Below are 23,876 nucleotides of genomic sequence, written 5' to 3' on the forward strand. Positions count from 1 at the left end.
ATTCTTCAGTGAGATCAGTTAAAGTTGCAGAAGCCAGGAGTAACTGGCCTGGAATGCTTGGGTATTCCCCAGACAAAGGAAGGTCTCTCGGCATACCCTTGTCTTTATTGTGTTTAGTAAATCGTGTCCTGGTAAGACTCACTTAGCCTGCTTAAAGGCCCAGCTTATTTTTTTACCTTTACCTATATGCTGTTTCTCCTCCTCCTCCATCCCCACATCAAGTAATTTGTGGACTGGACAGTTCACTTAGCAAGCTAGCTCAGCCATCACAGCACAGTAAGACAGGAAAGATTCGATCTTAAAGCTAAGATTGCATTTCAAAACCCAGGAAGTGAAGAAGTAAGATTTTTAATGTCCTGCCAATGGGTTTCAACCCTGGGCAAGTTCGCTATGGATTCAATGTGACCAAAGAAATGACAGTAAAACATTATGGGGGTGAAAGGGCTATACCCAACTTTATTTCCACAGTGGCAGGTCAATCCCTAACATCCCGTCCAATCAGAGCGAGTCTGCATGCAGCAGGCAGGTCTCTGCCTCTGGGCCTCCCTGCCTACACAGCCATCCCACACAGCCATCCTCTGGGCCTCTGACCTCAGCACTGCCACCACTCCAGCCTCTGCTCTGCTCTCCTGCAGCATCACTGCCGTGACACTGTGTCACCCAGAGCACTGGGTGGGAGCTCTTTCTATAGAGTCAATAGCAACCTATTGCCCACATGAGTGGTGAGCTAGCCGACTAGGCCCAGGTGAAAATCCTGGCCACAGGAAGTTTCATTTTATCCACTCTTAACACAGTCTTTAGCGAACATACAGTAACTCAGCCCACCATGGAGGCAGGGAGGGCAGTCTTAACTGATACGCTGCCCAGCCAGGAAGCTGCTCTGCTGGAGGGAATCCGAGCAGGGGGAGGACTGATAAGAAACTTCATGTCTCATCTTGAGACCACTTCACAGGTCCACACCCCTAGCCCTTTGTCACATTCCTGAGAAATCCTTCCAAGGGGGAGCCCCCACCCTTTCAGTGCGCCTCCCTCTCTGAGGTAGCCCACACTCCCCTCTCTCTGAGTGTGCACTTTCTCTCCGTAAATAAAACCTTTACTCTACTTGACTGCTGCGTCTCTGCCTCTCAGTTCTTTGCTGCGGCGGGGACAAGAACCGAGGAGAATGCACAACGCCCTCCTAACAGGAGTCCCAGCCCAGGGGAGGGGTGGGGGAAGGAGAAGGCTGGGAGGGCGGGGGGAGAGGGGTGCGAGCATGGGAGCAGAGAGCTTGGGGAGTGTGGAAGGGAAGCCTGGAGGAGGAACTAGGAGGGAATGGCAGCTGGGGAGGAAAGCCGCGGAGCCTCGGTGCTGGTGAGGCAGGGACCGTGGGGGGCGCAGACAGAGCAGGGTGAGGGCCTCCGGAATAAAACCCCTACTGAAACTCCGTATTAAACAAGTAAGCAAAGTCAGTCACATTCATTCTCTAAAGTAATATAAGCATTCTTGTGTGAGATTAATTAAAACCAAACATCCAGGAGTAACTTGGCCTGAAATGTTTGAATATCCCCCACGTAAGAAAAGACCGCAGCATAGCCCGTGTCTTCACTGTGTCAATTAAATGAGGTTATTGTAAAATGTACCGTAGCCTGATAAAAGGCCCGACTTATTTTCTTTATCTTTACCCAGATGCTGCTTTTCTTCCTCTAGCCCTAATCAAATGATATGCAATGTAGGCAAGTAATAATGGCAAGTATGCAAAATAATCTGGAAGACTGATAAGAAACTTAGTGTCTCTTCAAAGATAAGCATTTGGGGACCATTTAGCAGGTCTGCATCCCTGGCCCTTTGTCTCTCACCTGCCTATAAATTCCCTAGACTGTGCATCACCCCAGGGCTATCTTGTCCCCTCCGGGCAGGGGCAAGCCAGGAGCTGTGTCCTCTGCTTTATCTCTAAATGAAAGCCTCGCACATGCTCTCCTACCTTGAGTGTTTGCAAAGTTCATTCTCTGAGCCTGTGAACAAGGACTCCATCATCAGCTTCTCTGAAGAGCCCGAAGACAGGGAGCCCCCAGAGCCCGTGCCTGGGTGCGGAGTAGCGCACCAGGGGCCAGAGGGCCCTGCCACCTCCCCAGCACATGCCGGGTGGGGAAGGTGCGCTGCAGCCCACAGCCGTGTGAGCCTGGTGTCCCAGCACCAGCAGCCCAGGCCGTGTTGCGCTTGGGGCCCCTGCACACACCATTTGAGGACGGACCGCTGGCCCAGTGACCACCCACCGGGCCCAGGGCTGCTGCTTTGTTTTGGGGCCCAGAAGCTCCTCTGTGTCAGGTTGAGGCTGGTGGGCCGTGCAGGATGACAGGTCTGACCTGTGCCACAGCCCTGCCAGGGGCCCGCCTGCCCTCCTCCTGCCCAAACCTCCCTCCCTTTGTGGCCGGGGAGCCTGAGGTCATACCTGGGACCACCGTGTAGGCAGATGGCTCTGAGCGTGCTGTGGGAAGGTCCAGGGGAAGGGGGGTGGCCTGGGTGTCCCGATTTTACCTCCTGTCTCCTGGTCACCTGAGGCTGTCAGGAGGGCCCACGTCTGCTTCCCCAGTCCCAATCTGGGGCTCCACCTGCAGCATAAGGCCTGGAGACTCTCTCCATCCTGGAACCCCCCAAGGGGGTGTTTGTGCTGATCCTGGAGCTCCCCTCCAGGCCAGGCCTCCCCTCCTGGGAGGGTGAACACATCCTGAGAGTCCTGGGAGAGCGTGTGGGGAGAATCAGAGCCAAGTGCCTCCGCTCAGCCTCCCCAGCCTTTTGTCGCAGACATCAGGCCGCTCAGCCAGGACCCAGGAGTGGGACACCAGGGGACTCACACCAGCCTGGCCTGGGGATGGGCGGCTGAGGGGCACCATGGGGGAGGACTGGGAACCCGGGAGCTTTGGGGGGTGCTCCGAGGTGTGAAGCGTGGAGAAAGTGGGCTCAGACAAAGCCCCCCAGTGGAAGGCGTGCACCTCTTGGAGGTGCTTTGAGAGACCAAGAAGTTTTTCGCAAAGGTATTTTCTGGAATGTGTGGAGCAGCTCTGTCTCATTAAGTGGGACAGTGCTAGACTGGCACCCTGCAGCCCTGGGATCTACTCGAGTACACAAGTTTCCGTGTCTGATCATAATCTATAGGTGACAGGAAGTAAGGTTCAGTTTCTGTTTGAGCAGCCCTCCCCAGTGTTGCCGAGGTGTGCCACCCTGGGGCTTGGAGCACCATGCTCCTCCTCAGCACCTTACGGGGGGAGGACAGAGGATGGAGGACAACCTGGCAGAGGTCAGGGCCCCCCTGCATCAGAGAGTTTGAGGCTGGGGTGGGGTGGGCTGGGGCACACGATGTCCGCAGGAGGGGCAGAGCTTTGAGAAGAAAGAGCAGTGTGGTGGCAATCCGTTCAGCATTTATTACATTCTGCACAGGGATGACCCCAACCCCCAGGAACCATAAACCTCAGAGACAACACCCAGAGCACACTGCGCCTGGGGGGGCTATTTCTCAGGGATGAGGGGAGGAAGTTGTACAGGGGGCTCCCCTGTAAGCAAGTCCCGGTACCCTGTGACAGTCGGCCACCCCTGCATCCTCCGATGCCTCCGCTGGGTACCAGGAGGCTGTGGTCCCTCGCAGCACTGCGCCGTGTCTATGTCCATCCCGGGAAAGGCCGGGCCTGGTGAGGACAGCCCCCACCTATTCCTGGAACCCTGTGGCTACGACTCGGTGGCTGACGGCGCCCAGGCAGGAGTTGGTGTCACGGTTGGAGGCCACCTGCCGAAGGGGAACATCCTCCACACGGTGGGGCGGCTCGCCTCTGTCCAACGGGCCACAAGCAGAGGGGACGACACAGCACGAAGGTGGCCAGGTGCACCGCAGCTACATACGGGTCCTTGAGGATACAGTGGCAGCCTGGGGAGCTGCCCGAGTCGGCCGAAGGAGGAGGTGCCAGAGCAGCTGCCCCGGCAGAGGCTCCGGATGAGCAGCGGGAGGAGGAGGAGCAGCAGGCAGACTGGGGCCCTGGGGCGCCGGGTGCCGCCTGCCCGAAGGGGAAGAAGGTCTCCTCCACATGCAGCCAGGACACCAGCAGGGCCGAGCGCCCGATGACAGTAGCTACAGGGCCACGCGGGTGAGCAGAAGAGACTGCTTATCCCGGGTTCCCCCCATTATCCTGCTTCCACCCCGTCCCCACTGCCCTCGGGGCTCCGGGCCCTGTGCGGAGGGTCCTGTCAATCACGAGCACCTGGGAGTCCCTGTCAAAGAAAGGCTTCTGAGCGTCACCTACTCACAGAGGAGGAAACTGAGTCCCACAGGGGGCGGGGAACCACCCTTCAGTCTGGCACAACCGATCGGCAGTGGAGCGGGATTGCAGCCGCACCGGTCTTTAGGACGCCCCACACCCTGCATGGCGCAAAGTTTCCTTGACGCTGGGGAACAGCCCACCCCCTGCTGAACACCCCAGCCCAGAAACTCACCTGGCCCTGGCCCATAAGTTTAAATCTTGCGGGACCTGAAGAACTGTAACAGTCCTTTTCTGCCTGCCCTCTGACCTGGGGGCTCCAGATGGTAGGACAGGCCGTAGCTGCAGGACAGAGGGACACCTGTGAGCCCCTGGAGCCCCATGGCCGGGGGCCCTTCCCCCAGAGCCTGCCGGCAGCTACAGCCCACACCCCACTCCTGGCAGCCTCACCTCTGCTCTTCACCCAGGAGCTCCACTGTGTGGAAAAAGAACAGGAAGTGCTCCTTGGGCTCCAGGTCATACTGCCTGGCCAGGAACTTGTATGTGAGGAGCTCCTCTAGGAAGTCAGTGGCCTGGGGCAGAGGAAGGACAGGATGCAGATGAGGAGGGGGTGAGGAGTGGGGCACTGGGATGGTCCCGGATCTTTGCTCACGGAAACCCTCCTTCCTTCCAATGCCATCTAGCCCAGCCTGTTCCCACTGTTGGGTCTCCAGCTCCTCCTCCAGGAAGGCGGCCTTGATGCCATCCCATCCCCCACCTTACAAAGCCTTTAGTGTCCTGAGCTCTGTGTGTCTTAACTCTCTCAACACACGTTAGACCCAAGGCATGGCCCGGACTAGGTCCTGCCCAGGGTGTCTTGACTACATCCCTCACCTTTCATGGCTGGGCACTCAACTCTCTCTATTTTATGCCATCACCCTGGAAGGCAGCAAGGCGGCCAAAGTACATCGGAAACAGCCCCCTGAGCCCAGATCGAGGCCGAAACGTCCCCACCCTTTCTCAAGGTGGAGGACCGCCAGGGCCCTCCAAGGGGCAGGCCTGCCCAGAAACAGCACCCGGGCCTGGCCCGGGCTCGGGGCAACCAAGAAGCGGGGACTGCTCTGGGGAGCTGAGGCATCAGGCGGGAAGGCACTGCCAGCCCGCCCCCCCCCCTCATGTGCTTCCTGCCCTGAAGGAGCAGCACCCCTCCCACTGGGCAGGGCCTGAGGGAGAGACCAGTCCTGCCCAGAATGTGTCCCCTGGAGCCCTCAGCGCCACCTGCACTGGGGCCAGGACCGGGGCTTAGGTGGGTCCTTCTGGCAGTCCTCTCCAAGAAGCCCAGGTCCTGGGGTGGAGGGGAGACGCTCAGGAATGGGGGTGGCCCGGTGCTGAGAGGTCCGGGCTCACTGGGGGATCTCCCCTCCCTAAAGCTCACCATCCAGCCCCCCTGAGCCCTGCTGGGTCACTCACGTCCTCATGATGTTCCTGGTGTTTCTCTAAGGCGTCGTACAGAATCAGTCCAAGGAATGGGACCATGCCCTGTGCCACCGGGGTGGGGAGGTGATGAGTCCCCACCTGCCTCAGGGGTGCCCACAGAGCCTCCCCTGAACCCCACACCCGCAGCCCCCAGCTCCCTTGGACCACCCTGTGCGGCCTCACCCCCTCCCTTCGCCCTGCTCTCCCCTCCTGGTCCCTCCCAGGGCTGGCTTTCGGCCATTCCCAGGACCTGTGGGCCCTGCACCTGTCCTCCTACTTCCCCCTGTACCCAGCTGCTCTCGCCCTCCTTCTGGTCACACCGGAGCTGGCAGTTCAGAGCTGGTGGGACCAGGAGCAGGTGCAGGGTCACCCCCACCGCCCTGACCCTGGCCGCGCCACTCTCACCTGCTTCTTCATACCCTGGGATGCCCTGGGGGACTGTGGCCATTTCCTCACCATGGCCCTCGCCTCCTGCAAGGTGCACGACACTCAGGTGCTCATGCTCCCCTCCCACGTGCCTCCCACAGCCAGACCGTGGTGGATGGATGCCTTGCCCGAGCCCCCTGGCACCTACGCTGTCCCCACCTCCACAGAGGGACTGTGACAGGCTCAGGGGACCCAGGGGAGAAGCCGACCTTGCTCAGCCACAGGCCCCAACCCTGCTGCAACCCCATGCCATCCCCAGCCCTGACTGGGGGTCTGTCCCCTGCGTCCTCAGTGGATGCCAGGCCCCCAGTCAAGTGGAGCCAGGGAGGGAGACAGACGAGGCCCTCATGGGCCTGGGGGACCCTACTTTCCCCATCAGCTTGCCCGGCTCACCCCGCACTCCTCGAGTCTTCCCCAAATCTGTGCCACAGCACGGCAGAGGACTTGCCCCAAGGACCCCTCCCTTCCTGACCTCCAGCCCCCATTTACCTCGAGGAGCTGCTTCCTTTTAAGCCCCTTGTCCCTCTTTTTAAGTTTTCTGTAGATCCAGGAGCTCTTCCTATGGGGAGGGGAGAGGAGGAGGGACACATGAGGCCAGCAGGCGGAGAGTCTCGGGGCCGACCCCTTTTCCCGGGGATCCTAGAAGGCCCACTAGCCCGCAGGAGTCTTCCCACCACGGCCCTGAGCCCTGGGAATCCGTGGCCTGGGGAGGGGCTGCGTGTTTCCACCTGGGGCCTCCATTCCCTGCTCTCCCGGGCGCGAATCTGCTTTGGGCCAGGTCGCTGTCCTTGGGGCAGAGACCTCCTGCTGCAGAGCACAAGCTCCAGATCTCCAATGGGCTTCACCCCACACCTGACATTGCAGGGAACTGATTCCTGCAGGGGTACCCGTGGCCTAACCCACAGGGGGCCCCAAGAGCCCGCCATCCCTGCCCCTAGACTCTGCCGCCTCCCAGGAAGTCCCAGCCCACTGAGGGACACTGCCAGACGTAGGGTGTCCCTGTCCACTCAGGTGGCCTGGTCCCGGAGACAGGACTACCCACCAGGAAACTTGTCCCCAGGTTCTCTCCAGACGACGTAGACCAGGGAACTCCAGGGCGTACATAATGGTACGGAAGGACTCGAAATTTCTGAGAGCCAGACACTCCTGGGAGGGAAGACAGAGCTGAGAGCGTGGCCTGCTTCTCTGCTCTATTCCCCCATGAACTCCTGTCCTTAAGGAGACAGACACCCAGGGAGCCTAGCACACCTGGTACCTGCTGAGCGGCCCTCCTGGGTGGAGGACTATGGCTCAACCCAAGAAAGGGGCCCAGGATGGCTGTTCCCCCCCCCCCCCCGGGGCCTGCGAGTCCAGATCCACACGCCCCTGGCAGGAGGGCCCAGGGACCATGCAGGGCAGACCGCAGGCACCCATCCTGAGAGCTGGCGAAGGAGGGGACCCTGGGGACCGTCCCATGACACACCTTGGCCACGTGTATCCAGAACTCCACCACTCGGGCCCTGTCCTGGGCCGTCGTGCTCGGACCCCCGAGGCAGGAGGAGATGACCAAATAAAACGTGGCAGCACACTGCTTGAGGACGTTAAGGATGTTGGGGGCCAGGAGCACAATGTCTTCCATCAGTGGGTGTCTCTCTACGTAGGCCTTGCATTCTCCATGTTCAACCCTACTGTACAGCTCCTGGGGATGACAAGAGGTGTCATCCAGCTGTGCCCCTGGTGCCCCTGTTCCCAGGCAGGGTCACTGATCAGAGCTGGGTCCCAGGCAGCTGGGGACGTGCTGTGAGCCTTGTGGCCGTCTGGACTTCAGACCCCGTCCACTGAGGCGCCCAGGACCGCATGCACAGGACCCCACAGTAATGGGGCACAGAGGGGCTTTGCTCACAGGCCCCCTCACTCACGTCCTCCCTGAGGCACTAGGCAGCTCTCGCCGGCCCAGTCTGGGGCATCTGCCTCCCATGCTGCCACCCCGTGGATCCCGCTCCCCACTCAGGTGCAGTTTCCCCTTAAACAACTCCACCAGGACCTTTGATGGTGTCTATGTCTCCCACGCAGTCAGATCTATGGCAGGGGCCTCTGAAGTGCGGAGGCCATAGGAGCCTGCCAGGCCAATGGCCCGAGGACCTAAGGCCCTGGCAGCACCTCCCTGAGCACCCCTCCCCTGCCCTGCCCTTCCCAGCCCGGCCAGGCCCTGCCCACCTTCCCTGTGCTCCATCCTCCTCATTGGTCTGCAAGGATCCCTAAGGGCCGGCCCTACTGTCCCCATGTGGACATTGAGGGCTTGGGGGTGAGGAGATTCTCTCAGGGCACATGGTGAGTCCGTGGGGAAGCTGGGATGTGGGCCCACATCACAGGAGTCCACGTCAGGGGAGGGCAGGTGTGGGGTAGCCCGTGACACAGGGAAGGCCCACCCCCGACCCCGAGAGCCCGCTCCGCTCACCGCACACATCAGGGTCAGCTGCTTGGCCACCAGGCGGGGAAGAAACGCCAGGATGGTCTGCTCCTCCTCCCTCGGCAAATCCCGGGTGCTCATGGAACAGGGGGTGGTGGGCTCCAGGGCCACCTCTGGCTCTTCCAGGCCCTGTGCCATTCCTGCAGGTGCCACGGGCCCCGCACCCGAGGACTCATGGGGCTCCAGCTCGGGGCCTGATACCAGTCCTGGGATGTCCCAGGGGCTCGCAGCACAGGGGTTTGTGGGCTCTGGACCTGGACCTGGCTCTGCCACGCCTGGTGCCATTCCAGCAAGTGCCCTGGGCCCCAGGCCCGAAGGCTCATGGGGCTCCAGCTCAGGGCCTGGCCCCTGGGCTGAGGCCACTGCTGGGACATCTTTCAGCTCTGCAGCGGCTGAAGCAGGTGACACCGGCCGTAGCTCCAGCACAGGGTTCTCAGGGAGCTCCTGGACGGGCTCTAGGCACGAAGGTGGCGCTCCGCGTGTCCCTGGAGCCAGCTGCATCTGCCGTGGGTCTGGAGCAGGACACAGAGAAAGGGTCACCCTGGGCCTGATTCCCCGCGCCTTACAATCACAGAAAAGCCCTCACTGCCTTGAAGGGAACCCCAGTCCGGGAAGCCCACCCTACTTGGTTCCCTGGCTGCAGCCCCTCACCTTCCAGCTCTGCCACCGTGGGCCCCCGTTGTTCCTCCTGGACCAAGTGGTGGAGTTCTTGGCCCACCACGGTGGGTGAAAGCTGGCTCGCGTTGATGATGCTGGGTACATGCTCGGGCTCCCAGGCAAGGCGCCTAGCCCATCCAATTCTGGGACTGGGGGAAGGCCAGAGGGTGGCAGAGTGAGAAGCCTGGTCTTACCCGCCACACTGCCCTCGCGGCCCACCCTTGTGTGGGCCTGTCCGCTGTGCACTCCCCTGCCTGTCCAGGCACCTGCCCCTCCCCCTTCCTGACCCTGCGTCTCTCTCCTGGGACCCCATCCTCTCCCATCCTCCCGAATAGGAAGTCCCCATTCGTCAGCCCGCCCGTGGGATCCCGAAGATGAGTGACCTGCTGGGCTCTGCTGTGCGCCCCCTGCCCCAAGGCCTACACGCCTCCTCCACCCACTTTGTGCACACAGGCAGTGCCCCCTCCTGGCCCAGTGAACGCTCACTTTCTCAGATTCTCCTCTGGCCCCTCTTCATGCCCCCCATTACATGAGGAGGCGGTGAGGGTATCGCCCGTGACGCTTCCCGGCTGTGACCTGCGGATGACGCCTGAAGTGACTGCCCGACTCCACACGGGCCAGGGTCCCAGTAGTGTGTCCGCTTCCTTCACTGTTACGCTAAGTTTCCCCAAAGGGTCTGCACAAAGTGGGTGCTGCATACCTATTGTGGCTGAAGGAAGTCCTACCCGAACCTTCCCAGGTACCGCTCCTCTGCTGTCCCCAGAGGTCCCCCCATGTGGCCACGGTGGGGACAAGGTCCCGGCACAGCCACAGGGAATTGCGAGCCTCCGTTCCAAAGGCTGCTTCCCATGTGCTTTTCCAAATGAACCAGGCTCCAGGCCACTGACAGGTGAGGCCAAAGGCTTTTCATCGGGTACAGAGAAGTGAGCCCCAAAGTGGCCCATTGGCTGGCAGTCCTTTCTCCACTGCCGGGCGCCAGGGGAGCCCCTCTAAGGCCTCTTCCGTGTTTCCCATGGGCACTCTAACAGGCTGATCGCCAGTCACCCTGCCTGTCAGAGGAGCACACTGAGGCTCAGACACATGTGGGGACACTCAGGATACACCACGGGCTGTGGGCAGAGGCCCGTCTGGGCCGAGGAGGGGCTGGATGCTCACCGGGGGAGCCGCTGGCCCGTGGCTGGCTGGTCAGCATCCTTTGCAGAGAGTAGGGGCCAAGAAACATTCCGGCTGAGGGTTGCCCCTGAAGATGACCTTGCCGTGAACAGTCCCTGCTTCTCTTTCACACGTGTGGGCTGGTCAGCGTCCTGGGGAGGGAGTTTGGCCTCGGGATTGCTCCGGCTGGTGTTCGGAGCTGGTTCCACTCGTTCCGTGCGCTTTCTCCCCTTCCTCCTCACGCCTGTCCAGGGAGCCCTGCGCCTGGGGACCTCAGTCCCATGGACAGATGGCTCAGGTTCACGCTGAGGGGGGCAGCAGAGAGATAGTCAGTGGGAAACCCAGGAACCACCAGGACAAGGGAGGTTTGCAGCTCACCCGAGAGCCCCCAGCCCTCTGGGATGCAAGCAAGGAGCGGCACGGGGTGCCCCCGGGAGCGAGGTTCCAGGCCCTCTGGAGTGGGTCTGTTGACCAATCTTGTGGGGCAACCCTGGGAGGGCCCTGGCAGGTTACCAGGCTTGGAATGGGGTCCTGGGGTGTAGGCAGCCTGCCCCAGGTCCAGGGAGATGGAGTAGGTAAATCCACCCATCAGCTCCTCCATGCTCCCCAGAGTGGAGCTCTGCAAAGCCAGAGCCTGGTAGCAGGTGAGGAGGCACCCGGGGCTGCGTGGACCTCCCCGCAGGGGGTAATGTGGAACCCAACCCCTGTCCCCGAGATCAGGCACACAGGGCCATCTGCCTAGATATCCAGTCCTGGGGGAAGGAGAGGACACCCCCCGGGCTCAGGATTAACATGTGGGTGGAAGTACCTGGTCCCAACACTCACCTCCACTACTGAGTGATGAGACCAGAGCTGTGACACTGACTGCCCCCCTGCTCCCCAGCCTTCAGTCCCCGCATGCCCCACGCCCACTGCACACACACAAGGAGCCGGGGGAAAGGTCAGCCCGGGATGGGTCACACAGTGGCCTGGTCCTGGAGGGGCCCGCTCTGGGCTGCCCTGTGTTACCTCGGGGCTCCTCGGGAGACACGGACAGAGGCGTTGGAAGTGTTCTCTCAGCCAACGCCCACAGCGAGCAGGAAGACTCTCCGTCTCGGCTTCCCTGACTCCCACGCCTTCAGAAGGCTCCGCACAACAAGACCGCATGTTGCTCTGTCGAGCGCCTCGGGTCAAGTGAGCAGGACTGGGGTCTGCGACCAGGAGCTGGGTTCCGTCCGGGTCACAATTCAGGTTCTACTGGGCGTGTCTTCAGTGACATCACTTCTTCAAGGGTCCATTTCCTGGGCCGCTCTGTGAACTCAGACACGCCCACATGCCCGTCTGGGCTCCTGACTGCCCACCCTCCTGGCCCTTGCCATGCATGAGTACACAGATCTCCACCAGATCCCTCCCCTCGCTCTTTGGCAATGACACTAGGGTCCCAGCTCCGAGGAGACAAGAGCTGAGCTCAGGCCACTTTTTGTCACCAGTTCCCTGTCCTGCTGAAGCCATAGCACCTCCCCGGAGCTGCCCAATGTCCCAGCCTGCACAGGGAGGGTCATGCCAGACATTCCTCCCTAGGGACATCCCCAGGGATACATGAATGACCCCTCCAGCTTCTGGGGGCTGGTGTCACGTGTGTGCGACGAACAGACTCAGAGATGGAGGAATGCCGACCAGGCTTGGCACGGAGCGTGGAACAGCACGCAAGTCAGGCTGGGGACTGGGCCTTGTGATCTTGGCAGGCCAGTCCCCCGCTAGGCCATGTTCAGGTGTGCACCTGGAAGGGGCAGCAAGGAGAGGGGATCCAGGTGTTGTCATCTACTGGCATCCACCTTCCAAAGGTCCAGGCTGCTCTCAAACTAGGTGCTTTTCAGACCAATCAGTAAATGGGTCAGAGTAGCACACTGGACATGAGGTCTATGCTCTGAAATGCGAGGTGGTCTACCAGGCTGCTGTGCCCTTTGTGTGTGGGGGGTGGAGGAGGGTCCAGGTACAGCACCTCGTTCATCACCTTAGGAGAGCTTGGCATGCCCACACGATAGAATTCTCGAATCTTCTCAAAGACGAAAGGCCCCTGAATTTTTGTTGGATTTATTTCCCACCTTCTGACCCGTGACTGCTCTATCAATGTGCTTAGACAGGTTGTACTTCCTGATCACTGTGTCCAATCGGCGTAGTGCCATCAATGGGATGGGCCAGTGTGACGGCTTCTGGAAGGAAAAGGAGATGAAGGTTCCTTCTGACTAAGTGACAGCCTAAGTCAGGAGGTCTGATATGCCTCTGAGATAGTTTTGTCTCCTTGCCGGCTGAAAGCTGACTGCCCTGCTGGTCTTTACTCACAGGAAGAGAACAAAGAGCATTTTCGTGACCAATACTTACACACTGGGTGCTTGGGGACCAAGTGATGAAGCCCCATGTGCAGCAATAACTGCAATCTGAGACACTCCGATCACGGTGACCATCATGCACTGTCATCTCCAAGAATTGTCCGTTTTCTGAGTAGGCCACGTGGGTGACTTCAATAAGGGTCTGTGGAAATCACCACCCCGACATCTTCCAAGTCCTTGGTGGTCACTCCAGTCTGTAAGCTCTCCTGGAAGGCAGTACTACTTTCAACATGTACTTTGGAGGGAGTTCTAGAGGCTTGTGCTTGACCCGCCACACAGCAGGCACTCCTGGCCGGCACAGTCCCCTGTGGCTAGCAAGGAGGAAGCCGGGAGCTCTGCGTCCCTGACAGCTCGGTCCTGTGGCCTCTGACACTGAGGGAGCGGCACTGCGGGCACTTGGTCGGGGTGAGGGGGTGCTGCTCCTGATACCAAGACCCGGTCCTCGTCCCTGAGGTCAAATCACAAAACACAGTGACAAGCTTTTGAGGAAAGGAAAGAATAGTTTGTTGACTTGCTAGTAAATGAGGGAGTGGCAGGCTCCTGCCTTAGAGAACCACCGTCCTCCTGACACGCGAGCGGTCAGGGCTTTTCGAGGGGAAATCGTGGTAGAGAGGCTGGGGTGCAGACACATGAAGTAGCAGCCTGCAAGGGTCCAAGCAGATATTCCTGTGCTGATTCACTAGCGTTTTGTTTTTCTTTTCTGCTCCGCCTCAGTCCCCTGGGACAGAATGGTTTTTGAGTCCCTTTCTTAGTGAACTTTACTGGCCTTAATTCTCTCTCATCCCGCTCATATCTATTTTTCTGCCTAACACTCCCAAGACTGACCAGCCTCTCTGTAAACATCCCATACACGTGCTAACAGGCCCTTCAGGTCTACAGTGTGTGACACCCAGGCAGGAATCCTGGCTATAATTTCCAGTTTCTTCACACGATCTTGCTCCTTTCAACAAAAAGATGGAGGTCCTGGGTCAGCCCTTCGTAAACATAGCTACTTGACCGGTGGTGGCAGGAAGAATTTCTTCCATCCCTGAGGTTCCCCTAGCTGGAGTAAGAAACAGATTGACATGAAACAGATTAACAGGAGAAAAAGTAACAAAATTTAATTAAGTACATACAGGGAAGCCATAGACATCTGTTCCACAGACAGGGTGTGGGTAAAATTGCAATATTTGCAGAATCTCTTGGCCTGGCTTTAGTGCATGTCGGTATCAACAGGGGTTTCCAAGGGGTGGAGAGAAGTAGTCTGTCTCCATCAGTGGGTGATTACGTGGGCGAGCGAGGGCTTATCTGGACCAGAGAGCTTGGTGGGAGTATTGGCTCTCTTCTACTGCAACAGGAGAGAGAGAGAGAGAGAGAGAGAGAGAGAGAGACACACACACACACACACACAGGGCGACTCCTTGTATGCAATAAACGGCCTTTGAACATCATTTCTCCCTTTGCCTGATTTCGCTTTCAAAGGTGTTTTGCCCTGGGATCTCCCCTCCCTGGAGTTACGCAGGGAGAATGAGGTCTGTGTGTCATCTTGAACCAAGGAGAAGGGGTGAGGGTCTGCGACTTCAAGGGAAAGGGAAGTAATTCACAGGAATATAAAACAGGAAACGTCTGATAAAATACTTGATGGGACACAGAAACAATGCGGGGGCAGAATGGGGAATTTTAACAGACCAAAATGATACCGGGGTTCTTGTTCCCATAGTCAAAGAATGAACTTCGCAACATGATCAAGGTAGGAAAGAAAGCCAGGGAGGCTTTTATTTAGAGAGAAAGTAGGAGAAAAGAGCTCCTGGGGCATGCGGGGGGTGGGGGGACAAGAGAGTTCGCGGCCGCCTGCCCCTCCCGCCCGCTCACCGCGGGTGCCCCCCCTCGCCCAGCCCCTTCCCTGCCCCACCGTGACCACCTGCGGATGCCGGGCCTCGTCCCCCACCCCCACACGCGGTCCGGGGGCTGGGGGTGGCGGTGGGCACACCCGCCTTCAGCCTGGCATCCCCGCCCAGAGGCAGGGCCAACCCGCGGGCAGGCCGGCGGGTCCCCCACCCCGCAGGCAGGCCTTGGGCTCCCTGCGCAGCGCGGAAGCCCCTAAGCCCTGCGCTCCGATCGCCTCCACTCGCCCTCACCCGCCGGCCAGCGCCGGCCTTAGACCCCCCGTCCCCGGGCCCGGGCTGCGCTCCCGGAGGCAGCGCTTTTCCCCTCCTGGCCACGGTAGGGAGGTAGGGCAGGCCCGGCCCCACAGGAGGGGACCACCGTCCGTGGGCCCGTGGTCGCGCCCGTCTTTCGAGGGTGGTGTCCGTGGCCTCGAGCCCCGCCCCCCACCCGGGCACGGAGCGGGCCGAACGCCCCAGGCCACCGGCGGCCCTGGGCACCCTGCTGCCGCGCGTCCCGCGCTGCTCTCCCGCAACAGCAGGTGCGCTCTGCATGTGCCGGGGCGCCCGCGCGGAAGACACGCAGAGGCAGAGGAACCGGGCCGCGCGCTCACACCCTTCTCCATGCATAATGATGAAAGTATAAAGTCACCAAGAAGATATATTAAAGCACCTACTAAAAGCACCCCAAAATGCTAACAGAAAGAAAAGAAAAACTAATATAACTAAAGGGAAAGCACAGACAAGTCCATCAATCTACTTGGATATGTCAACACTTTTTTTCTCAGTAACTGACAGAACGAGTAGATAATAAACTCAGCAAAGATGCAGAAAAACTGAATGGTATCCACCAACTAGATCTAGTTAACACTAATAGAACATTCCACTCCACAACAACAGAATTTTCAGGAGCATTAACATACTGATCACATAGATCACAAAACTGAACTAAATTTCAAAGAATTAAAATCATACAAAATATGTTTGTTCTCTGACCGTAGTGCATTAAATTACAAATCAGTAATACAAAGATATGTAGAAAATCCCCAATCCCTTGAAAATTAAATAACTTAATAACAGGTGAGTTATTTACAATAGCCAAGAAATGGAAGCAACCTAAGTGTCCCTCAGTAGATGAATGGATAAAGAAGATGTGGTGCATATACACAATGGAATATTATTCAGCCATAGGAAAAAAACGAATCCTACCATTTGCAACAACATGGACGGAGCTAGAGGGTATTACGCTCAGTGAAATAAGCCAGGCGGAGAAAGACAAGCACCGAATGATTTCACTCGTGTGGAGCATAAGAACAAAGCAAAAACTGAAGGAACAGAACAGCCGCAGACGCACAGAACCCAAGAATGGACTGACAGTTACCAAAGGGAAAGGGACTCGGGAGGGTGGGTGGGGAGGGAGGGAGGGACAAGGGGAATGAGGGGCATCAGGGTCAGCACACATAAGGCAGGGAGGGCGCGGGGAGGGCGGTACAACACGGAGACAAGTAGTGACTCTACAGCGTCTCACTACGCGGATCGTCAGTGACTGTAATGGGGTGTGGGGGGGTATTGCATAATGGGAGGAGTCTAGTAACCACATTGTTGCTCATGTGATTGTGGATTAAGGACACCTAAATAAATTAATTGATTAATTTTTTAAAAAACTAACGCGTCGGTCATCTCGTGAAAAATCAGTATATCGAAGAAAGTGACAGCCCGCGCCTGACGGCCCTCGCGGCCAATGAGCGCGCAGGTCGCCCGCAGGCCCGCCTCCGACTGACGGCACTCGTGGCCAGTAAGCAAGGCGGCGCCGCGGAGCAGGCAGCCATTGGGCGAGCGCGCGGAACCAGTGAGCCCGGCGGCTGCTGAGTAGCTGCAGGCGCCGCCGCCGCCACATTCAAGAGTCGGTGGCCTCGCGAGCGCCGTAGGCAGAGGCAGCTCCCGCGGCTCCGTCCATGCTCCGGGCCGCCGTCCCGTCCGCGCAGCGGGCCCCGCGGAGACCGCGTGAGGGTGGTGGACCCGCGCTGTGCTCGGCTGCGCCTTCCTCCCGGCGGACCTGCGGCCGAGCGTCCCGGGCGGGCCCCGCTTCAGGGGTGAAGGCGACAGCGACGGCTCTGCGGGCCGGAAGGTAGGTGGCCGCGGGGCGCGGCGGGGCCCGGACGGGGCGCGGGGACCTGTGCCTCGGCCTGCGGGCGCGGGGGAGCCGGTGAGGGTGCGGCCGTGCGAGGGCTCGGCGGGCGGCGCGGGTGGTGGGTCCTCGCTGGGCCCGGCCGGGGGCCGCGCCGCCGCCCTGCCGCCGCCGCCCGGGACGGGGGTCCGGGGGCCGCGCAGGCGGGAGGCCGGAGGGCGTCCTGCCGCGTGTGGAGGTTCTCGGCGGCGGCCTCGAGGGCGAGGGCCGGGCGAGCTGAGGCGCCCGGCGGGACCCGCGGCGGGGCGGCGGGGGTCGGGCGGCCGGGGGCCGCGCCTTCGGAATTAGAAGTGTTTCCCGAGGTGCCTGTCGTCCTTGCTTTGCCGTCGGGGATTCCCGGGTCAGTGTCCCTGCCGGTCCCTGGTGTGTTCAGGTTTTGTTTCTTCCTGGCTCAGCCGTGGGAGGTTGCGTTTTTCTCGAAAGTTGACCATTTCTCGAAAGTTATCCAGTTTCTTTCCATACAATTTTTCAGAGTATTCTCTCATAATTCTTCATATTTCTGTGGTGTCTGTCAGTTCTGATTTTTCCTTTCTCATTTCTGATTCTGTTCATGTGCGTTGACTCTCTTTTTTTCTTGGTAAGTCTGGCTAGGGGTTTACTATTTTGTTTATTTTCTCGAAGAACCAGCTCCTGCTTTCATTGATTCTAAATAGTTTTATTCTTCTCTATTTTATTTATTTCTGCTCTACTCTTTATTATGTCCCTCCCTCTACTGACTTTGGGCCTCAAGTTTTCTTCTTTGTCTAGTTTGGTTAATTGTGAGTTTAGAGTGTTCATATGGGATTGTCCTTCTTTCCTGAGGTAGGCCTGTGGTGCAGTATACTTCCCTCTCAGCGGTGTCTTTGCTGCATCCCACAGATTTTGCGTTGTTGAATTATTGTTGTCATTTCTCGCCATCTATTGCTTGATCTCTGTTTTTATTTGGTCATTGAGCCAGTGGTTATTTAGGAGCATGTTGTTAAGCCTCTACGTGATTGTAGGCTTTTCCGTCGTCTGTGTGTAATTTAATTCTAGTTTCATACCCTTGTGGTCTGAGAAGCTGGTTCATACATTTTCAGTCCTTTTGAATTTACTGAGGCTCTTTTTGTGGCCTCGTATATGATCTGTTCTTGAAAATGTGCCATGTGCCCTTGAGAAGAATGTGTATCCTTCTGCTTTTGAGTGGAGAGTTCTGTAGATGTCTGTCGGGTCCATCTGTTCCAATGTGTTGTTCAGTGCCTCTGTCTCCTTACTTATTTTCTGTCTGGTTGATCTGTTCTTTGGAGTGAGTGGAGTGTTGAAGTCTGCTAAAATGAATGCATTGATTCTGTTTTCCCTTTTAATTCTGTTTGTATTTGTTTCACATATGTAGGTGCTCCTGTGTTGGGTGCATAGATATTTATAATGCTTATATCCTCTTGTTGGATTGACCCCTTTATCATTATGTGGTGTCTGTCTTTGTCTCTTGTGACTTTCTTTGTTTTAAAGTCTATTTTGTCTAATACAAGTAGTGCAACACCTGCTTTTTCCTCCCTATTAGTTGCATGAAATATCTTTTTCCATCCCTTGACTTTTAGTCTTTGTACGTCCTTGGGTTTGAAGTGAGTCGTCTCTTGTAGGCAGCATATAGATGGGTCTTGTTTTTTCATCCATTCAGTGCCTCTGTGTCTTTTGATTGGTGCATTCAGACCATTTACACTTAGGGTGATGATCAATAGGTATGTCTTTATTGCCACTGCAGGCTTTAGGTTCGTGGTGACCAAAGGTTCAAGGGTGCCTTATCTTCCTTACTATCTAAGAATCTAACTTAACTCAGTTAAGTATGCTATTACAAACAATCTAAAGGAGGCTGTTTTTTTAATTTTCCCTCCTCATTCTTTATATATTAGGTGTCATATTCTGTACTCTTTGTCTATCCCCTTTTGTTACTTCTGGTGACAGCTATTTAATGTTAGGAACACTTCCATCTGTAGCAGTCCCTCGAAAATACACTGTAGAGATGGTTGGTGGGAGCTAAATTCTCTCAGCTTTTGCTTATCTAGAAATTGTTTAATCCCTCCTTCAAATTTAAATGATAATCTTTTTTTCCCAATTTTTTATTAAGTTGTTATTATGATTATTTTTTGGTATCAAGCTTCAGTTACATGAGCAACATTATGTTTACTAGACTCCCCCCATCACCAAGTCCCCCCCACATACCCAATTACAGTCAGTGTCCATCAGCGTAGTAAGATGCTATAGAATCCCTACTTGTCTTCTCTGTGTTGTACAGTACAGCCCTCCCTGTGGCCCCCCTATGTTATGTCTGCTAATAGTAATGCCCCTTTTCTTCCACTGATCCCTCCCTTCCCACCCATCCTCCCCAGTCCCTTTCCCTTTGGTAACTGTTAGTCCATTCTTGGGTTCTGCGAGTCTGCTGCTGTTTTGTTCCTTCATTTTTTGCTTTGTGCTTATGCTCCACACGAGTGAAATCATTTGGTACTTGTCTTTCTCTGCCTGGCTTATTTCACTGAGCATAATACCCTCTAGCTCCGTGTATGTTGTTGCAAATGGTAGGATTTTCTTCTTCTTCTGGCTGTATAATATTCCATTGCGTATATGTACCACATCTTCTTTATCCATTCATCTACTGAGGGACACTTAGGTTGCTTCCATTCCTTGGCTATTGTAAATTGTGCTGCGATAAACAAGGGTGCGTATGTCTTGTTCAAAGTGGGCTGCTGCATTCTTAGGGTAAATTCCTAGGAGTGGAATTCCGGGGTCAATGGTATTTCTATTTGGAGATTTTTGAGGAACCTCCATACTGCTTTCCACAGTGGTTGAACTAATTTACATTCCCACCAGCAGTGTAACACGGTTTCCCTTTCTGCACATCCTCGCCAACATTTGTTGTTTGTCTTTTGGATGGTGGTCATCCTTACTGGTATGAGGTGATGTATCATTGTGGTTTTAATTTGCATTTCTCTGATGATTAGCCATGCGGAGCATCTTTTCATGTGCCTGTAGGCCGTCTGAATTTCTTCTTTGGAGAAGTGTCTGTTCTAATCCTGTGCCCATTTTCTAAATGGATTACTTGCTTTTTGTCTGTTGAGGTTCGTGAGGTCTTTATATATTTTGGATGTCAACCCTTTATCGGATATGTCATGTATGAACATATTGTCCCATACAGTTGGATGTCTTTTTGTTCTGTTGATGGTGTCCTTTGCTGTACAGAAGCTTTTCAGCTTGATATAGTCCCACTTGTTCATTTTTGCTTTTGTTTCCCTTGCCTGGGGAGATATGTTCATGAAGAAGTTGCTCCTGTTTCTGTCCAGGAGATTTTTTCCTATGTTTCTTTCTAAGAGTTTTATGGTTTCATGACCTACATTCAGGTCTTTGACCCATTTTGACTTTCCTTTTGTGTGTGGTATTAGACAGTGATCCAGTTTCCTTCTCTTACATGTAGCTGTCCAGTTTTGCCAACACCAGCTGTTGAAGAGGCTGTCATTTCCCCATTATAAATCCATGGCTCCTTTATCGTCTATTAGTTGACCGTATATGTTTGGGTTAATATCTGGAATCTCTATTGTGTTCCACTGGTCTGTGGGTCTGTTCTTGTGCCAGTACCAAATTGTCTTGATTGCTGTGTCTTTGTAGTAGATCTTGACTTTTTATGCAGATCTAGTAAGATTTGAGATTTTGGAAGTGACATGCCCCCGGCTTTATTCTTCCTTCTCAGGACTGCTTTGGCTATTCGGGGTCTTTTGTGGTTCCCTATAAAGTTTAGAACGATTGGTTCTGGTTCGTTGAAGAATGCTGTTGGTATTTTGATAGGGTTTGCATTTGAATCTGTAGATTGCCTTAGGTAGGATTACCATTTTGACAATATTAATTCTTCCTAGGTTACTCACAAGTATCCCAAACCTAAAGTCTTCCAAACTTAGTCCATTATCTTCCTCTGCCCACAGCTTTCTTACCGGTATCGGTACCTGTCCTCCAGCCATCCCAGGAAGAAACCCGGGAGACGGCTTCGCCTTCCATCCTGCGCATAGCGAGTCAGGCCTGGTTCCGCAGACTTTGCTCTTTCTCACGTCTGTGTCTCCTCTCAGTTCTCACCACCGCACTGGATTTCCAAGCCCTCACCGTCTCTCCCCTAAGCTGTGCAGTGGCCTCCTACTTGACCCCCAATCCTTCAGTGCCTCCCACTTAAATTCTTTCCCCTCACTACTGCTAGATGACCTACCTATAAGAAAGTGATCATATTTCGCTGCTCAAAATCCTTCTCTGACCCTGTATTGCCTACGAAATAGAGTCTGCACTTCTTAATAAGGTGCACGGGGCTCTTTGGCACCTTCTGCTTGTCCCTTCCCTAGGGTAAAAATAGCAAACTAAGAATATAGGCATTCTTCAGTGAGATCAGTTAAAGTTGCAGAAGCCAGGAGTAACTGGCCTGGAATGCTTGGGTATTCCCCAGACAAAGGAAGGTCTCTCGGCATACCCTTGTCTTTATTGTGTTTAGTAAATCGTGTCCTGGTAAGACTCACTTAGCCTGCTTAAAGGCCCAGCTTATTTTTTTACCTTTACCTATATGCTGTTTCTCCTCCTCCTCCATCCCCACATCAAGTAATTTGTGGACTGGACAGTTCACTTAGCAAGCTAGCTCAGCCATCACAGCACAGTAAGACAGGAAAGATTCGATCTTAAAGCTAAGATTGCATTTCAAAACCCAGGAAGTGAAGAAGTAAGATTTTTAATGTCCTGCCAATGGGTTTCAACCCTGGGCAAGTTCGCTATGGATTCAATGTGACCAAAGAAATGACAGTAAAACATTATGGGGGTGAAAGGGCTATACCCAACTTTATTTCCACAGTGGCAGGTCAATCCCTAACATCCCGTCCAATCAGAGCGAGTCTGCATGCAGCAGGCAGGTCTCTGCCTCTGGGCCTCCCTGCCTACACAGCCATCCCACACAGCCATCCTCTGGGCCTCTGACCTCAGCACTGCCACCACTCCAGCCTCTGCTCTGCTCTCCTGCAGCATCACTGCCGTGACACTGTGTCACCCAGAGCACTGGGTGGGAGCTCTTTCTATAGAGTCAATAGCAACCTATTGCCCACATGAGTGGTGAGCTAGCCGACTAGGCCCAGGTGAAAATCCTGGCCACAGGAAGTTTCATTTTATCCACTCTTAACACAGTCTTTAGCGAACATACAGTAACTCAGCCCACCATGGAGGCAGGGAGGGCAGTCTTAACTGATATGCTGCCCAGCCAGGAAGCTGCTCTGCTGGAGGGAATCCGAGCAGGGGGAGGACTGATAAGAAACTTCATGTCTCATCTTGAGACCACTTCACAGGTCCACACCCCTAGCCCTTTGTCACATTCCTGAGAAATCCTTCCAAGGGGGAGCTCCCACCCTTTCAGTGCGCCTCCCTCTCTGAGGTAGCCCACACTCCCCTCTCTCTGAGTGTGCACTTTCTCTCCGTAAATAAAACCTTTACTCTACTTGACTGCTGCGTCTCTGCCTCTCAGTTCTTTGCTGCGGCGGGGACAAGAACCGAGGAGAATGCACAACGCCCTCCTAACAGGAGTCCCAGCCCAGGGGAGGGGTGGGGGAAGGAGAAGGCTGGGAGGGCGGGGGGAGAGGGGTGCGAGCATGGGAGCAGAGAGCTTGGGGAGTGTGGAAGGGAAGCCTGGAGGAGGAACTAGGAGGGAATGGCAGCTGGGGAGGAAAGCCGCGGAGCCTCGGTGCTGGTGAGGCAGGGACCGTGGGGGGCGCAGACAGAGCAGGGTGAGGGCCTCCGGAATAAAACCCCTACTGAAACTCCATATTAAACAAGGAAGCAAAGTCAGTCACATTCATTCTCTAAAGTAATATAAGCATTCTTGTGTGAGATTAATTAAAACCAAACATCCAGGAGTAACTTGGCCTGAAATGTTTGAATATCCCCCACATAAGAAAAGACCGCAGCATAGCCCATGTCTTCACTGTGTCAATTAAATGAGGTTATTGTAAAATGTACCGTAGCCTGATAAAAGGCCCGACTTATTTTCTTTATCTTTACCCAGATGCTGCTTTTCTTCCTCTAGCCCTAATCAAATGATATGCAATGTAGGCAAGTAATAATGGCAAGTATGCAAAATAATCCGGAAGACTGATAAGAAACTTAGTGTCTCTTCAAAGATAAGCATTTGGGGACCATTTAGCAGGTCTGCATCCCTGGCCCTTTGTCTCTCACCTGCCTATAAATTCCCTAGACTGTGCATCACCCCAGGGCTATCTTGTCCCCTCCGGGCAGGGGCAAGCCAGGAGCTGTGTCCTCTGCTTTATCTCTAAATGAAAGCCTCGCACATGCTCTCCTACCTTGAGTGTTTGCAAAGTTCATTCTCTGAGCCTGTGAACAAGGACTCCATCATCAGCTTCTCTGAAGAGCCCGAAGACAGGGAGCCCCCAGAGCCCGTGCCTGGGTGCGGAGTAGCGCACCAGGGGCCAGAGGGCCCTGCCACCTCCCCAGCACATGCCGGGTGGGGAAGGTGCGCTGCAGCCCACAGCCGTGTGAGCCTGGTGTCCCAGCACCAGCAGCCCAGGCCGTGTTGCGCTTGGGGCCCCTGCACACACCATTTGAGGACGGACCGCTGGCCCAGTGACCACCCACCGGGCCCAGGGCTGCTGCTTTGTTTTGGGGCCCAGAAGCTCCTCTGTGTCAGGTTGAGGCTGGTGGGCCGTGCAGGATGACAGGTCTGACCTGTGCCACAGCCCTGCCAGGGGCCCGCCTGCCCTCCTCCTGCCCAAACCTCCCTCCCTTTGTGGCCGGGGAGCCTGAGGTCATACCTGGGACCACCGTGTAGGCAGATGGCTCTGAGCGTGCTGTGGGAAGGTCCAGGGGAAGGGGGGTGGCCTGGGTGTCCCGATTTTACCTCCTGTCTCCTGGTCACCTGAGGCTGTCAGGAGGGCCCACGTCTGCTTCCCCAGTCCCAATCTGGGGCTCCACCTGCAGCATAAGGCCTGGAGACTCTCTCCATCCTGGAACCCCCCAAGGGGGTGTTTGTGCTGATCCTGGAGCTCCCCTCCAGGCCAGGCCTCCCCTCCTGGGAGGGTGAACACATCCTGAGAGTCCTGGGAGAGCGTGTGGGGAGAA

General features: G+C 56.0%; 2 protein-coding genes across 3 annotated transcripts in view; both read right to left on the reverse strand.

Moving 5' to 3' along the window:
• LOC140845433 (uncharacterized) overlaps positions 1–3,642 on the reverse strand; it is a 21,461-nt gene extending 17,819 nt beyond the window's left edge. Inside the window, exon 1 of the mRNA XM_073219510.1 lies at positions 3,548–3,642. Coding sequence (XP_073075611.1) covers positions 3,548–3,642 — 95 coding nt within the window. The remainder of the gene's footprint in view (positions 1–3,547) is intronic.
• On the reverse strand, positions 3,363–10,672 carry LOC140845686 (uncharacterized). Of its 2 annotated transcripts, XM_073220407.1 has the most exons (11): positions 9,697–10,671; positions 9,205–9,359; positions 8,542–9,065; positions 7,567–7,782; positions 7,147–7,250; positions 6,594–6,663; positions 6,084–6,149; positions 5,673–5,741; positions 4,674–4,795; positions 4,459–4,565; positions 3,364–4,236 (listed from the first exon to the last, which is right to left on the reverse strand). In XM_073220407.1, exons 1-10 carry the CDS (start codon positions 10,152–10,154, stop codon positions 4,478–4,480), a joined length of 1,872 nt encoding a protein of 623 aa, XP_073076508.1. In that variant the 5' UTR covers positions 10,155–10,671; the 3' UTR covers positions 3,364–4,236; positions 4,459–4,477. The 2 variants fall into 2 exon arrangements, with proteins under 2 accessions (XP_073076507.1, XP_073076508.1); XM_073220406.1 differs by having other exon boundaries at positions 3,363–4,565; positions 9,697–10,672.
• Positions 10,673–23,876: the final 13,204 nt, after the last annotated feature.

This window comes from Manis javanica, chromosome 13, assembly GCF_040802235.1.
Source record: "Manis javanica isolate MJ-LG chromosome 13, MJ_LKY, whole genome shotgun sequence".
Taxonomy (NCBI): domain Eukaryota; kingdom Metazoa; phylum Chordata; class Mammalia; order Pholidota; family Manidae; genus Manis; species Manis javanica.

Excerpts from the sequence above, each read along its gene's own strand:
- LOC140845686 (XM_073220406.1), bottom strand. The coding sequence starts at position 10,154 with ATGGGCCACTTTGGGGCTCACTTCTCTGTACCCGATGAAAAGCCTTTG. Across the intron at positions 6,150-6,593 it reads AAAGGAAGCAGCTCCTCGAG|GAGGCGAGGGCCATGGTGAG; the intron begins GTAAATGGGGGC and ends TGCACCTTGCAG. Across the intron at positions 4,566-4,673 it reads CTCCTGGGTGAAGAGCAGAG|CTACGGCCTGTCCTACCATC; the intron begins GTGAGGCTGCCA and ends TCTGTCCTGCAG.